At 45.1% G+C, this 17,623-nt stretch overlaps 1 protein-coding gene across 1 annotated transcript; it reads right to left on the bottom strand.

The window, feature by feature from the left end:
* Nucleotides 1-13,535: 13,535 nt before the first annotated feature.
* Nucleotides 13,536-16,887, bottom strand: SOCS1 (suppressor of cytokine signaling 1). Its single transcript, XM_039490212.1, has 2 exons — nucleotides 16,525-16,887; nucleotides 13,536-14,513 (listed from the first exon to the last, which is right to left on the bottom strand). The coding sequence occupies exon 2, from the start codon at nucleotides 14,436-14,438 to the stop codon at nucleotides 13,815-13,817; it is 624 nt and encodes a 207-aa protein (XP_039346146.1). The 5' UTR covers nucleotides 14,439-14,513; nucleotides 16,525-16,887; the 3' UTR covers nucleotides 13,536-13,814.
* Nucleotides 16,888-17,623: the final 736 nt, after the last annotated feature.

Below are 17,623 nucleotides of genomic sequence, written 5' to 3' on the forward strand. Positions count from 1 at the left end.
GGGGTCAAATTAAATTTGCAGAGACAACATTAATTCTGTCATTTCCTAACTCTGGAGTGCTTGCTTTTCAACCTTAATAATGTTCTTTTAGCACTTTTTGCATGTTATATTACACGTTGGCAAAGAGCTCACATGATTTTGACCAATGGTGCAAGTCAGCGTACAGTATGCAGCATAATTTTTCTTCGACGCCCATCCATCAGCTCAACAGCGACAATGGGACTGAATGAAGTCAGGCTACCACTTTCTATCTTGTATTACAGTTTCATTCATCTTAAACATTTTTGTTCTACGTCATTTGTCACCATGTCTATCCAATACATCATCAGTCTTCCTCTATCTGTAGTTCCTTGCTCAGTCTGGTATGTATCACCGTCTGTGATATCCTTTCTGGGTCCATGTTTGACATGTGTCCCATCAGTCATCTCTCTTGAAACGTCTGTGATAGCATTATTTCTTGCACTAGTCATTTTCTTATCACTTCATCTTTTATTTTCTGCAGTCTTGAAACTCTCACTATTCTCCTCGGCCAGTTCATTTCTGAGTCAAAAATTTTCATTCTTTCCTTCTACTTTGGCCTTCTGACACACACTGCAGTACTGGCGCAATCGTTGTTTCACATATGCCGATTTTTGGGTTTTTTTAAATATCTTTTGCCTTCCAGATCTTGCACAATTTTCCAAATGCAGACACAGCTAGTTCGATTCTTCTTTATGACACCTCCACAGTTCCCATTCCTTGATACTAGACCCCTAAGATGCACAGATTTTTCCCACTTATTCTAATTCTTTGTCTCCAAGTTTGATCTTTACCTCTTTTCTTGTTTTCTCTTTGCTGATCTTCAATCTGAATTTTCTGCTTTCCCGGCCTACCTTGTCAGTTATTCTCTGTAAATCCTCCTTGGTCAGTGCTGGAAGGTCAATATGATCTGCAAATCTAAGGTTATGCACTGTGCTACCACATAACAAGACCCCTCCCCTTTCATCTCTCTGTGCTACAGCCACCACTGCTCCCAGTACTGACCTGAACAAATCTGGTGTGCATTATCCAAAGTGAATTGCACTCACTCATCAGGAAGAAAGATTAAACGGTTTTTATTAGTTCCAAAGTATAATAAAAAGTCACACCACTTATCAGCTGCTATGAAGTCACAGAATTGACATGAATAGTCTCCACCTCATTCAACTGCATACATATGGAAAGTCCCGCTTCATCCAATACTCTGAGATAAAAGCACAATCAGAAAGTATGTTCCAATACTTCATACTCTGCACTTCTGTAGTACCTTTCTCCCAAGGATCTCCACATGCTTTCTGAACAATTATGGATTAAAGAAGTGTTTCCCAAACTGCAGATCACCACTTCCAGTGTGGGTCAGAGGGTGCAAAAGGGTACTGGAGGGGCTGCAAGAAGTGCGTGCCCTGCCACTGCTGCCTTGTTGTGCCATCTGTGCAGTGAGATATGGCTGCATGCCCCGGCCCTGCCAGCCGCTACCCCCTTGCTGTAGTTTGTGCTTCACAGGGAGAAGTGCAGCAAAGTGGCTGCAGGGACTCAAAGCTGCCACGCTGACCCCACGGGCAGAAGGAGGGGAGTTGGCCTGACCCAAGCCCGAGGGGGTGGGGTTGTTTTCTGACCCCCAGTGCCACTGAGTTGAACCCAAAGGGGCTCACAGCATGATAAAGCATCCCTAGGAACTGAGTAAAGCGGGATACCCCATTAAACCATGGAGGAAATGAAGGAACAGCGTTTGGAAGTTCGAAACTTCACAAGCTAATCCTGATTTCAGTAACACTCAGTGTTTCTCTAAGTGCATTTTGGGCAGTTCCCTGTGGCTTCAGCAATGAGGCCACTGGGCAAGTAGAAAGGGGGGTAATCAGTGTCACCACAACACAACCCCCTCACAACTGACCATGTTAATCACTGCTTGCATTCTCATCAAAAGAAATGTCATCTGCCTGTACACGTCCAATATTATTTGTGTTACAGTCGTGCCTAGGGCAGACGTTCTCAAACAGTGAGTTGTGACCCTATTTTAATGGGGTTGCCAGGGCTGGCTTAGACTTGCTGGGGCCCAGGGATGAAGCCTGAGCCCCGCCACCCCACAGCAAAGCCAAAGCCTGAGGGCTTCCGCCCTGAGCGGTGGGGCTCAAGTTATAGGAACCCTGGCTGGGGCTGAAGCCTGGGCCAGTGGGACTTGAGCTTTGGCTTTGACCCCCACCCACCCAGGGCAGCAGAGCTTGGGTGGGCTGAGACTTCGGTCCCACCTCCTGGGATTATACAGTAATTTTGTTGTCAGAAGGAGATCGCGGTGCAATGAAGTTTGATATCCCCTGGTCTAGAGCACTCCGAGATTGTGCCATGTCTTATATAAACATGCACTCAAAATAGACTAGACAGGCAAAGGGTGGGAAGGGAAGTGACTTGCTTCACACGCTAGTTCTGGGGCAGAGTCAGAACAGAACTGAGGCCTCTCCCAGGCCACTGCCCTATGAACGGGACTACACAGCCTCTCTCTGCCATGCTGTTTGAGTCGTTATTTTGGATATACCTGTAATACCCAACACGTGCTGGCAGCCTACTTAGCCTCAACATGCAAAACATCATTAGTAGCATTGTAAGTGACTTCAACATTTTGTGCAGTTCATGGCTGTAATCCCCCGTGGAAGTCCAGCCTGCGAGAAAGATCTTGACATTCTTAAAAGTTCTGTCCTTCACTGGGGAATGCATGTGAATCACAGGGTAACAGTCATTAAAGCCCACAGAGCACTCAGTGGTGGGAGTGGAGGCTGGGGAAAGTGTATTGAATATAGACAGAAATAATCCCATGCTGTCATCATCCATATTAGAGTCTAATGAGATATATCCATAGTATTTAAAACAGTTGAAAGGAGTCTTCAGCTTAACTAGTAGGGTGGAATACATGCAGCGCTCAGTATGTTTGTGGCTTTAAACATCCTGAGATAACTCAGGTATGAGGTCTATAGTGTTTGACAACCATGCCCATAGCTATATTAAGGAATCCAATTTCAGGCATAAACATTCTCTTCTTGTCACCAGGAGACATTTTATAATGGGGTAGAAATTCAGAGATGGAATTATGCTAAATGACTTCTAAGAAACACAAGGACAATATTGATTGGCATTTACAATGTACCATGCGGGGCAAATTGATTGTATGCATTAGCATTACTTCATAGAATCATAGAATTCAAGATCAGAAGGGACCATTATGATCATCTAGTCTGACCTCCTGCAAGATGCAGGCCACATAAGCCGATCCACCCACTCCTGAAATAATTCTCTCCCTTGACTCTGCTGTTGAATGCTCGAAATCATGATTTAAAGACTTCTAGTAGCAGATAATCCACCAGCAAGTGACCCCTGCCCCATGCTTCGGAGGAAGGCGAAAAACCTCCAGGGCCACTGCCAATCTACCCTGGAGGAAAATTCCTTCCCGACCCCAAATATGGCGATCAGCTGAACCCCGAGCATGCGGGCAAGACTCTCAAGCCAGACCCTCTGGAAAAAGGCTAACAATATCCTATCATTGAACCTTTGTACTAATTACCATTGTGGCATGTTATTGACCTATTGACTCAACCCGTTATCCTATCATACCATCCCATCCATAAACTTATCTAGCTTAATCTTAAAGTCATGGAGGTCCTTCGCCGCCACTGTTTCCCTCGGTAGGCTGTTCCAGAATTGCACTCATCTGATGGTTAGAAACCTTCGTCTAATTTCAAGCCTAAATTTCCTGACTGACAATTTATATCCGTTTGTCCTCGGGTCCACATTAGCACTGAGCTGAAATAATTCCTCTCCTTCCCTGGTATTTATCCGTCTGATATATTTAAAGAGTGCAATCATATCTCCTCTTATCCTTCTTTTGGTTAAGGAAAACAAACCGAGCTCCTCAAGTCTCCTTTCATACGACAGGCTTTCCATTCCTCGGATCATTCTAGTGGCCCTTCTTTGTACCCGTTCCAGTTTGAATTCATCCTTCTTAAACATGGGAGACCAAAACTGCACACAATACTCCAAATGAGGTCTCACCAACGCCTTATATAACGGGACTAGCACCTCCTTATCTCTACTAGAAATACCTCGCCTAATGCATCCCAAGACCACATTAGCTTTTTTAGCGGCCACATCACATTGCCTACTCATAGTCATCCTACGATCAACCAGGACTCCTAGGTCCTTCTCCTCCTCCGTTACTTCCAACTGGTGCGTCCCCAGCTTATAACTAAAATTCTTGTTAGTCATCCCTAAATGCATAACCTTACACTTTTCACTATTGTATTTCATCCTGTTACTAATACTCCAGTTTACAAGGTCATCCAAATCTCCCTGGAGGATATCCCGATCCTTTTCCGAATTGGCAATACCTCCCAACTTCGTGTCATCCGCAAACTTTATCAGCCCACTCCTACTTTTGGTTCCGAGGTCAGCGATAAATAGATTGAATAAAATCGGACCCAAAACCGAACCTTGAGGAACTCCACTTGTAACCCCCCTCCAACCTGACAGATCACCTTTCAATACGACCCGCTGCAGTCTCCCCTTTAACCAGCTCCTTATCCACCTCTGGATTTTCATTTTGATCCCCATCTTTTCCAATTTAACCAGTAATTCCTCATGCGGTACCGTATCAAACGCTTTACTGAAATCAAGATATATTAGATCCACCAAGATATATTAGACCCTTGTCTAAAAAATCTGTTACTTTCTCAAAGAAGGAGATCAGGTTGGTTTGGCACGATCTACCTTTCGTAAAACCATGCTGTAATTTGTCCCAGTCACTCCCTTTCTGTGTCATAACGATGGTGATACAGTAAAATGCAAGATAGAGAAACTCTCACAAGGAGATGTGAAATGAATTCAGCTATACCAAAAGTTTTTATACTGAAGATACTAAAAATGAAGATCTTACCATGTACTCTGTATGCAATTATAAAAACATTATACACACCACCAAATAGAGGCAATATCCACATAATAAATTGCAGAGCCAGGTAGTAAACGACTGTAGCAGAGACTATTGACCACCTCACCTACACTCTGCCCATTAATTCAGCTTTTCTGAGATTTATTATAGTGTCTCAATCTCTCAAACTCATCCAGATCAGAACTTTAAACCACATCATCACATGTGTATTCGAGAGAGAGAGAGAGAGAGAGAAAGCTCAACTATCTATCTAGCTGTGTGTATGCACGTGTGTGTACAGGATATCATATATATAGAGAGAGAGAGAGAGAGAGACACGTACCTGGGTCATTTGCTTATTTTTTTTAGGTTAACTTTGTTTTCAGATTAGGAAAGAGCACTGGGAAAATAACTCTTTCCAATCAGGAAGAAGCTTACCTGAAAGCTCAGTCTGACTCAATTTCCAGTAACAATCATATTCTCCTAGAGGGAAGTTGGGTCAAGATGAAGTTGGGTCAAGGTGAATATCAGTTTCAATCTGAAGGGCAGAATAAATGACTTGGGAAGACTTGCCAATATCCATGCTAATCATAGCAGGGTGTGCAATCTTGGTTAAACTTCCCATATCTAAATTAAACAACATAATTTGATACGGAAATGGTTGTTACATCATCCTCAAGCTGTGAGTTAGCAAGGCGTCAGTTAAGATAACAAGCCCTCTTGTTACAACTATAGTCCTTAGATTTAACTCCAAAATACTAGTTGTAAAATCCTGGCCCCATTCAAATCTATGGGAGGTTTGCACTGACCTCAATGGAGTCAGGATATCACCCCAAACATATGTTCTGAAATAATACAGGAAGGCCTAGGGAGAAATAAGATTGCTGTGGAGTGTGATTAATATGTTGGTTATACATAAAATGTGGGAAAAGACTATCCTTGGATCAGGGGCGGCTCTACAAATTTGGCCGCCCCAAGCAATCATGCCCGGGAGGCGCCCCCGAGCCGCGGGAGCAGCGGACCTGCCGCGGGCATGACTGCGGAGGGTCCGCTGGTCGCGCGGCTCAGATGGACCTCCCGCAGCTGCGGACGGTTGAGCTGCCGCAGTCATGCCTGCGGGAGGTCCAGCCGAGCCGCGGGAGGTCCAGCCGAGCCGCGGGACCAGCGAACCGTCTGCAGTCATGCCTGCGACAGGTCCGGTCGTCCCGGGGCTCCGGTGGACCTCCCGCAGGCATGACTGCGGCAGGTCCACCGGCCCAGCCTGCCGCCCCCCTGGGAAAGGGCCGCCCCAGGCGGGTGCTTGCCCCGCTGGGCTCTAGAGCCGCCCCTGCCTTGGATAGTGCTACCTCAGGTTCACCTGTCACACCAAGAAAAGGGAGTATTTCTCATTCGCAGTACAAACATTATAGAAGGCAGAACAGTTTTTATAGTATCCTATGAGAGCTTTAAACTATTAAAAGCTGCACACAAATTCAGCTGCTTATCCACGGCTCACCTTTCATTCTGTTCTGAATCCACAGGGATAAATTGCTTTCAAATTAAAGGTCTGGCTTCATTTCTTGTAGCAACTCTTGACTTCTATGAGAGCTGACCCCACTTGTGTCAGGCATGAATTTGGTTTACTATATCTAAAACTGAAATCTTGATCTTTCCTTTTAAAGTACCTCTTCCTCCCCTACACTCTGGTCTCACTGATTGCACCACCAGCTTCCCATCATTCAAGCTCATCACATTAATGCCATCTCTGACTTCACCCCTTTCTCCTCTCAGATCTGGGCCTTTGCAAAATCTTGCTGCTGTTTCCTCCACATCATCAACAAAGTTCATTCATTACTCTCTATTCCTACTACCAATATGCTAGCCAATGCAGTTAGCTATATGTCCTTACTGCAGCAGTCTTCTTCTCCCTGAATTGCTGTGTAGAGAATCAAAATAATTCTTTTCATTGAACTAGTGGTGAGATAAAGGAAGACAGAAATTGTCAGTTTTTCTTAAAACCAAAATGTTTAATTACACCATGAGACACAAAATAAACTAACACAGAGATCCCTTCCCCAAAGTGATAGAAATTCCAAGACAACCTATTGTATCAGAAAAAACAACCAACACAGCCACTCCTCTGACACTTGTTACTATATCAGAGTAATTAAAGGCCAAAAGCTATCCAAACAGGTCAGTGCCTCTGGGCCTCCTACCTGTGTTCCCTACAGGTTTTGCTACTAGTAGACACTACCTTCTCACTTGATGCCATCTTAATTACAGCCATTTGAGAATGAAAGGAGCCTAATAATTTATTAAGGCTCCAGATCCCTCCCCTTTCTCATCATGCTTTGCTAAGGAGAGAGCAATAGTGATGCCTTCTCTTCCCCTCTCCACCCCCTCCCCATCTGTTACCAGAGCGGCTCAATCAGTCTTAGATGGCTTACTCCTCTTACCTTGACACAGACCACACCTGCTGTGCACCACACTCTGAATCCATCCTTTAGGTAAGGAGATAAAACTTACCACAATCTGCTTCCCGGTCTTATCCTCTCTTTGACCCCTCTTTGTCTCAGATCTTCAGCCCATAAGCGTGGAGAACAAGTAAAGCTTGTTATCAAGCACTAACACTTTCCCCAGGTCCTGCTCATCGTCTCACCTGGATATTCTTGCTCCAGTTCTGCCATATGTCTCCACCACCATCATCTTTCTTTCCTTATTCTCTGACCACATCTGCCATCTCTTTGAATTTCTGCACTGTTGCTTCCCCTTTTATTCAGCTAAGTTCAAACTTTGTCTATGCACGTTCAAAAACAAATGTTAATATCTTCCCCCAGCTGCATCCCTGCCTTCGTCCCCTCCCTTAGCTCTGTTGCCAGAGCTATTGTGCCTATACCACAACCATCTGCTCCCTATGCTCCAGTCACCATTTGTTTCATCTACCCTTTCCCAGCTTTATGCCTTCTTTCATAGCAGCATATGCATGTGAAATAGACTCCCTGTTACTATACAACAGAGGTTCTCAAACTGGGGGTTGGGATCTCTCAGGGGGTCATGAGCTGTCATCCTCCACCCCAAACCCTGCTTTACCTCCAGCATTTATAATTGTGTTAAATATATTAAGAAGGGTTTTTAATTTATAAGGGGGGTCACACTCAGAGGCTTCCTGTGTGAAAGGGGTCACCAGTACAAAAGTCTGAGAACCCCTGCTATACAATCACCTTCTTCAAAAACCTAACTTATGCCATTAAGCACTCCACTTATAATCATAGAAACTGTGCTATGTTCCTTCTTACCTTGTACCCCTATCACTGTAATTCCTGTTAGAACAGGGCCTGGGGGCTGGCCCATCACCATTTGGAAATAAGACGTAACATTCGAACAGCAGGGTGTACTAATCATTGGAGACGCTTTCCACAGGAACTGGAAAATTTTTCCCTGCTTGGTGTTCACTGATTTAGCAGGGAAGTATAATTTCTTCCAGAGCAGAAATTACTGGGTGAAGTTCTATGACCTGTTTTTATAGGAATTTGGCCTAAATGGTCCCTCCTGGCTTTGAAAATCTATGGACAGTGCCTTAAAGTGAAAATCAAGGGCCTTACTGTAACAGCGAATCAGACCCTAAGGATCTATGGATCCCACCAAGGGTACAGCATGGGATACACTTACAGAACTATATAAATATTATTAGTACTAATGCACAGATATTCTGGGTCAGCCCTTGCGCTCGGTAACGCTGGTGTCGATCGCAGGTAACTCCACTGAAGGCGATGGACTCAGGATTTACACTAATGGAAGTTGCAAGCACAGTCTGGCCCTTTGTGTTCAACACAGATAACTACAACAGGCTGTATAAATCAGAATCATCTGTAACCAAGGATACCAAATGACCCTTTCTCCTAACAAATTCTAAAACAGGCTTAAAAAGAATAAGTGTTGTGCTGGAGCAAAAAGGCATGAAGTTAATATTCTTTCAAAAGGAAACTATAAAGGCTTGGCAATAGGTGAGGGTATAAGGTGCCTCTGCTTGGAAGCACACAGAATAATTCTATTAATAACAATAATGACGTAAAGAATGTTCCTTTGTTTTTTAAATGACTCATTCAGAACTTTACATTCACAAAAGTGTCCGGGGGGAATCTGCACATCTCCTAGAATAGCTCATTAGCCAAGGGATTTTATTCAGCACAAAATTAGCACATTTTAGTAATCACATCAACTCAGTTAGTAGCAGGGAACAAAAGAAATTAATCTGTATGCTTTTTAATGCAAGCATTTCCAGTCAGGAGCAATAAATGTGGAGAGGGCAATAGCGATTCACAGGTATTCAGATAGTATTCATTCTGTTTTTTTGTGGCAGAGTGATGATGACTGGAGCCATCTATGTGACAGTACAGTTATGGGATCCATGAAAAACATGCCTATAACTGATATTAAAATAATAGAAAGTTGATGGTGCTTAGCCCTGCTTACATTACTAACACAGGTGAAATCCAGGTCTACTGAGTAAACTGAGCAACATATGGCCTCTGCTATTTTTGATCTGTTCTATTCAGGTGCCTAAACCAGATCTATATCATAGCTGAGCTCTAGAGACTGCAGGCTGCTTCCTTTGCTATACTCTGGGACAATTGAGCATATCATTCTTATGATTTGTAACATCAGTAGCTACAAATGGCACATTTTACCATCAGGGCAGAAGGGCAAACAGTTTAGGCATGTGAATAACTCATTAACTTTACAAATTAAGGCTCTACCTTACAGTTGTTCCAGATTTCCTGCTTTGGCTTATTAACACCTATGCAACTGGTGCCTTGCTTTGCACATCCCATGGAGTCCCTAAGCAGTGCTCTCTTTTGGTTTGTGTTTGGCCTATTTCCATGATCCCATGGTGACAAGAAGAGTAAATGGAAGGAAATGATATGGCTGCTATGCCGTGGTACAGCTGCTATGCAGAAAGTCACACCTGTGAATATTTCTGGTGTGCGTTTGAGGAGTGTAACAGCCACAAGAAAGCCATGCTCTGGCCACTGTAATGAAAAAGGTCTGAGGTCATTGAGAGGAAACATCCTAGAAATCTTCAGCAGAGGCCATGTGCAGTAACTGGTTTGCCTTTTAGCTGTATTTAAAGAAATTAAGATAAGTCAGAACTAAACTGCTCTTAGGCAAACTTTACCTTAAAGATAACTATACAGTGAGTGACTAAATGAGTAGCTTAAAAAGGTGGATGACAATGTGAAAGAGCGGCCAGAAGACGGCTTAGGGACTGAATGTATGCATGACACTGATAAACATGGTACTGAGTCTAAAAGAGAATGTTCGGGAGGTGGCTATATTGTTGAATGGAGGATTAAGTACAGGCTGGGTGAATGGTATTGATGACTACATACGGTCAGTAGATTGCCCTGGGGGACACTTTTTGCCTGGCTGTTGAAAATAGCATCACTGCTCATTGCAGCTGAGGCCTCACTTCTTGTAAATGACTTCAAACATAACAGGATTAGTGAGACCACAGCTTCAGAGTCAGGTGAGGCTATGTTTGTCACTCAAGATTCTTCTATTGAGCCTCTGCAAACCCATCTAGCTGAGTTAACTAGGTTCTCTGGGCAGCTGTATGGTTAATGAATACAGATGATTAATGCAATATTTTTGCTGCTGCAGCAGCAGGCTCTGGAAATTAGCTTATTGTGAAAGAAAATGGGGCTGCTTTTGTTGTGAAAAAGATGCAGAAACACCACAATGAGCCTCCCTATTATATATAATCAGCTCAAATATTCAACTAGTATCATATGACTGAGCAGCATTAGACAATTCCAGGTACTTGGCTATCAACAATAGAAAAAAATGAACACTCCCCCTCAAAGCCTTTGTTTCCTCTCTACGCCTAGGATCACAGGGACCACAGACATCCCCATAAGCAGTATGCTATTTTAAAATAATTTATTCCTTACTCATGATAAATATTACAATCCTCCCCAGATAATGCAGAACTAGAAGTGCTGTTCAAATTCCTCTCTAGCATTTTGCCAGATTAACTATTGTCTTCACCTGACAGCCACAGCTGCAGCGTATAATCAGAGTGGGGAGAACAGAGCAAAGCTAATAGAGGCCTGGGGATAACTATGCTTGTAATGTACTGAGTTGTATTTTGGTGTTTGTAAGATACTATTTGAAATGTTTCAGTATATACGTGTGGCGTTTCCATTGCTGGCTATGGAAAATATTGGTATTAATTAAAAATATTACTTATAAAACCCCATCAAAGTCATAACAGAAAACAAGGGATTTCACAGCTGAAGGGGCAACAAAAAACTTTGGGCTGGAGTTTGGCGCTTTTCACTGCTCTTGCAGGCAGCCAACATGTAAAACAGCCCTGTAGGCCCCCTTATAACAGCCAGCTCAGGGAGCATTCTGGGAGTTGGCGGGCAGCCTCATAGAACATATGGCTGTGGGAATTCTCAGCTGCTGTGGAGTGATCCAAGGGCAGCTCTAAGAGATGGGGGGCCACCTGCTGTTCTACTTGATGCTGAGGGACACCACAGTCCCTGATGAAACCCAGAACAGGGAAGGTGCCAAGCTACCTTTGCCCCCCACCCCTTGGATTGCATGCTCTGGGCTGCACCTCCTAGAGGCACAGCACCATGTCCTTTAAACACTGCTTTGACTCTTTTCCTTGAGCCATCAAATAGCCCCTTTCCATTTAAGGACTAAATTCTTGCTAAATTACTGTTAAAATGAAGAAAACAGAGCTTTTTTTTAGAAAGAGGCCAAAGAGAAAGAGAGAGCCTAAATCTGTATCACCCTCACTATTAGGCAGGTGATTTTAGACCCAATTTACCTTCATCCCAGACTAGTCTGTTATCATGCTCTCTTTTTACTCTGGAAAACTGACATCAGAGGAGCTGAATCAGGATAAAGCATCTTCCCCTAATACCCCACCTACATAATTTCATGCTTCTTTGTTATATGGGCCTTTGCCACCTATTATTAGGCAAGTGTCACACACTGAGGTCCTAAAGGGTTAAGAGACACTACACTATCTGTGGGGAAAATAATCCCAGCTGGCTGCAAACCTGTTTGGCAGCGTTTGTCTTCCAAAGAATTTTTTTCAGCTAAGCCCTTAACCTCTGAAAGTATGCTGTGTTCATGAGTTGCTTACCACCTCTGCTGCATCACAAGCTAATCAGTACTTCTCCAATTTACATTTCCTCACAGATGCAGTGGGAACACTCTGCTTTTGGTGACTGCTTTAAACTTTAGAATTAAGGTGTGATAACCCCACCTATGGGAACTGTGCTGGGGGAGGGGAGACTAGCCGTGGTGTAGGAGTACAAATTGAAAGACCAGCTTTAGCAAATTAGCTGCCACAGTGTTAAAGGGAATCTTGCTATACTGTTAAATATTTGTGTATTTGACATTTTTGTAAGCTTACACCTTTTCAGTACTGTCAAATCCTTCATTGATTTTGGGTGTTCTTAGCCGTTAAGCTAAAAATATTTAGTATTAAATATAAAAAACACTATATTACAGTCCAAGTCCCCAAGCTGGCATTAGCTTCTAAAAAGAAGGTGAATTACAGCACTGTAAGAGGTTTCTTAACCTCCAATCCCTAAAGTGACTTCATTAACAGTGTACAGAGCCATAATGATATAGCCCAGTGCTGTGGATAGCAGTATGCTACCTTTTGAATGATCTGATGCATTCTGTTCTTTAAAAGAGTTTCATAATTCTCATTTTCAAGGAAGTGTGTGAATATTCGGGGAAAGCACGAGGTTAGGGGAAATTTAATGTGGATGATTTCTTAGAAGGGGGACCACTGCCCCACACTCATCATAGTGACAGAGTGCTCATGTCCTTCTGAAGTAGGTCTCATTTCTGCCCTGTGATTTGGTGATGTGGTTTGGTTTGAATGAGAGTAGTTTCTTGCTTACAGCCTTGGAATTTTGTATGCAGCTTTTAACAGAAATTAGACAAGCCCAAGCAAGAAAATTACCCCAGACAAGGGGATGTCATAGAATCACTCCTTCACAAACCATGCAGAATGCAGCCAAGCATAGTACGAAGGCAGTTTCAACAAGGTTTTGTTTTTGAGGTCGAGAGGGGGGTGGGGACGACTGCAAAAAGTGTCTATTTATTCAGCTCCCTTGCACTTTCCTTCTCAATATTAAAATTTTCCCCTGGACAACACCTAAACTTTGAACATCAAGAATCAACCGTTCCTCCTACTCCAAAAAAATCTCACTTCTTTTATGAAATAAGGCATCTCAGCACATACGCAGTTGGCCTCCCCATTAAAATAAAACCAAAAAGTTACACTCCAGTACCCTGCTCCTATTGATTTATAGGGGAACTGGAAAAAAATCCAATACAGACTTATCCTTAGTGTATTCTGTCTCATTTCCATTTCTTTAGCTTATATAGTACCTGGGACAAAGAGCATGTCTGTCTTTGTCTGCGAGCAGCACTAATGTTACTGGACCAGCTCCTCAGCTGGGGGTAAATCAGTGAAACTTTGACTTCAGTGGATTACTATGATTTACCCCAGCTAAGAACTTGGCCCATTGTCAACTCCTAACTGAAACACAGCGATCAGAAAGCAGAACCCAGAAAGACACCAGGGATGCTATTTTTTTAAAAACTTTCACAATAAAGTTTATTACGTTATTTTCATTAGAAATATTATAAAATAGAATATTCTGCCCAGCAGAAAAATAATGCCAGAGTTTAAGAACCCTGGGTTTGTGCAAACAGTTTGTGTAAACATAAGAAGTCAAGTGTTCAGGTTCCATCACAAAATACAGTAAGTTGCTACAAAAATAAATTTGGTCACTCCCAAATAGATTAAAAAACCCAGTTGTCTTCACACATCTCTCTCTCACACACACATGCGCAGTTAATGCTGTATTTATATCTGAAATGGGAAAGATTTCAGGTAGTCCTTTAAAACTGGATTGAGAGGGATGTGGTTTAAATTCTCTCTCCCGAATGTTGCCACAATGCTTTTCCGGCAGAGCTCCTGCAATGGCCGTAAACGGACTTTGCGTAGTGGGGTGACCAGCACCTTCCTCGGGGAGCTTATATAATGTTCCAGTAGCTTAAAGAGACAGTCGAAACTCTCCCTGCTGCCATCCAGGCTGAAACGCCCAGACTGGAAGTTTATTCGGATGCTGGTGGGCCCAGTAGCAGTCTTAACACTGATGGCAAAGAAGCAATTTTTTTGTCTGCTGTCCCTGATGAGGAAGGTGCCCTCGGGCTCAGATTTCAGCTTCTCATGGGCCGCGCTGACAGTCAGTGGACCCCAGTAAAAGCCACATGCATCCAGCAGGGCACTCGCACGGGTGATGCTACTGAAATCCGCCTGCGAGCGGAAAGTTCGGAAGTGTGTGTCGCTCTGCGCCTGCCCAGTGTTGGACCGAGCTGGGCCATGGTAACCTCTAGGCCGAGAATGATCCCGTGCTGGAGGGTCAAGTCGACATCTCGGATCTGCTGCAACTGCATTATCTGCTGCCACCTTACTGTGCGCTACCATCCTATAGACTAGACCAGCGGATGCGGTCTTCCATAGCGTCAGTGGCCAGGGCAGTGCAGCTCTCCAGCGGCTATTCTGAAATTCCAAAAGAAAAAAAATATTAGATCCTCAATCTGTGTAAATTAAGTGACAGTACTCCAATCACACCCCTCTGCTCCATTATAAAATGAAGCCCTTACTCTGCAAATTTACACCCAGCAAACAACTGATTAACAGCATCACTTTCTGGCTAGGTTAGCAATCCATTGCTCTTGCGACATCTGAAGCTCAGAGGTATCCAGCCAGAGAAACAGTTACAAATGATGCGGTTTTCCTACTATTAGTCATAGAAATGCATCAGACTCTGGATCGAGTTGATTGATGGGAATCTTTTTCAAAGGTTACTTTCTATGTATATCCTTCTCCATCAATTCCTTAACCTTGCATAAAACCACTTATTATAAAACTACTGATTTGCTCTCTTCCCCCTCCCATTTCCCAGATGTAGATGTCTGAACTCAGATTGTATTGTTCGTTGCATTATGTGGAAAAAAAGCGTGGCCAAAGGAAAGGTAAACTCTGCAGCTGGGTACAAATCCCCAGAAAGTGGATGGAATTGGCTGAAATGAATGGGTGGCATTGTGTGACTCAAATGTGATTGGCAGTGAAATTTGTAACACTGCCAATTTACACATAATCCTAAATCTACTCTCCATTCTTCAATAAACTGGAGAAACTGCCATAGAAGTCCATTTCCCATCCCTTGTTCCACTCCCCCAGGGATAGCAATGTTACCACCTCACTAAGCCTACACAAAGCAACCTCTATGAACTCTTAAAGCATTATTCCTCTGGCTGTCTCTCTTTTTTGTATTGCATGCACTTTAAGTGGCCCAATCTAAATTGCTTCCTATTGATATATCTTTCAGCACCAAGGGCCAAATTCATCCCTCGAGTAATTCTTTTGAAATAAGCATTGTTGTACCAGCAATTAATTTGGCCTCAAATGTCTACCCCGACAGCATGGTTCGATACATCTCTGCTGGCTGCCTTGACCTTACTGGAAAGCATAGATTTTAGGATTTATCCCTACAGTCAGTTATAGATCTGCACTGGCAGATTGTTGAGAAAGCTTGAGGCATTCTCAGAAATGAATCCCCACCGCTGTCTCGCAAGTACACAGCAACATGCGGACACAGATGAAGAGACAGCACTTAGCTGGATTCCGGTCTCTGTAAAGGTGACAGCCGGACATTTGAGTTTAGTTTCATTTAGATCATTTTTACTGACTGAAATAGCAATCATAAAATCCTGACATTAGCAGATAACTTAAAACAGGCAAAGTATGGTTAGGTTTTCCTTGTATGGCACATGAAAAAAACTGATGTCAGCTTTTCTAATCATTGGGTGAGGATCACTATTCAGCATTCCAAGTTAAAAAAAAAATCAAGGCACTCTGAAGGGTGGATGGTTTTAGGTTTAAAACAGTAAGATTCTCTAGAGTAAACCATTCACCTCCAGGAGAAACAAAACATTTTCTCTTTTTTTTTTTCTTTTGGGTGGGGGAGGAGGTCTACATAAAAGGAGTTCTATGCACTCCACTGCCGGTAAGCTTGAAAACACAGCTGCTTTCCTGTGCCGCATTGCAAGGTCCCAAGGCAGTTTTTCCTACGAGCAGAGGGTTTGCCCTTGTGTCCTTGGCCAAAGTTTCCCCATCCCGGCCCAGCTAATACTGGTGTGTCAGTTCGCCGCTGCGCTCTACCCCAGAGGTAACTGCTTTTCAGTGATGCCGCAGGATAGATACGTCGCAACGGGCAAGCAATGTGTTAGCTAGAGACTCAGCGACGTGCAGTATTACTATGATTCTGCTACCTTATATTCCACCGATCTTTAGCTCTTTAAACAAAAAACAACCCAGCGTTGTGCAGGCTCGTGAGTTCTTGCGTCAGGGCCAGAGATCATTCGCCGCGCTTGGAAACTCCTTGACCGCTTCTGGCTGGAAGCGGACTAGGGCTCGCTGCGCTCCAGGCTAAGGGACACCAGAGGCTGCGCCTGGAAGCCCGCTCGGGACTGCCCTAGCAATGGCTTACAAAGACAGCGTCCCTTACCTTCTCTGCCCGGAGCCGCGGGGATCAGCGCTGCTCCTTGGACGGGCACAGGGCACCATAAACCCGAGCGGCGAGCACGGCCGCCTCGCAAGCCCGTCGCCCCCGCGCGGCAGTGGTGCACTCGTAGGCCTGGCCCCAGGAATAGCACCACCATAATCTGCCCGCGAGTCCTGCCTGGCGCCCGCAGCAATCCCAGCCTGCCAGGGGCTGCGCGGCGCGCTGGAGCCGGACTGCTCTGCCTCCGCTCATCGCTCGCGGTTTTATGGCTCGGGCTCCCTCCCCCGGCAGGCTCCTCCCTCCGCGGCTCAATTCGCAGAAAACACGTGTCCCCGCCACTGGCCGCTCACTTTCACTTTCCATCTGCGTCAGGCGGCTGCCGCCTAGCCGCTCGCGGGGCTGGGGGAGGGGCGCCTGCCTGGTGCTTTCGCTTCCCGGGAACCGCAAGGCCAGTTCAAAGGAAGCCTGGCGCGCGCGCACAGAGCGGCCCAGCCCGCCCCGCCCCGCCCCGCCGCTTCCCCAGAACAGCCGCGCCCTGGGACCTCCTGTGAACTTCTCTCGCGCCGGGCCGCGGCTGGCGGTCGCTCGGCTCCTGGCGTCCCTCGGAGAGCCGCGGCGGGACCGCGTCCTGTCACCCCCGCACAGGCCCGGACCCCTGCGGGAAGCGGCCGCTGCAGGCAGGCTGGTCCCCGCCTGTGGGCGGTGCAGCGCAGGGAGGGCTCCCGGGCAGCTTGCTTAGGCATCCTCAGCCTCTGGCCATCACCCAGCCTCTTGCTCCCTAATAAAGGTTTGGGGGGCTCGCCTCCTCCCCCCCCCCTTGCCTCGTGGCTCTGGGCAAACAAGGCTCCCAGTCGCCAGTAAGAGGTGGCCAAAATCATGTTGGAGAAACTGAGGCAGGAGGAAACGCTGGAGGGGGAAGGGTGGCGGGACGGTAATGCACCACAGCACCAGAGACAGGTACTAGAGATGTGTAGTGAGTGAGGGGCAGGCAGCGGGTGCAGGCTATGAATTTACTGGGGCGAACCCAGGAGCAGAAGCCAAGAAAACAAGAGCACCAAGCTGTGGTGGAGCTTCTAGTGTAAGGGCAGAGGGCTCCTCAAAG

Source organism: Mauremys reevesii, linkage group 10, assembly GCF_016161935.1.
Source record: "Mauremys reevesii isolate NIE-2019 linkage group 10, ASM1616193v1, whole genome shotgun sequence".
Classification (NCBI taxonomy): domain Eukaryota; kingdom Metazoa; phylum Chordata; order Testudines; family Geoemydidae; genus Mauremys; species Mauremys reevesii.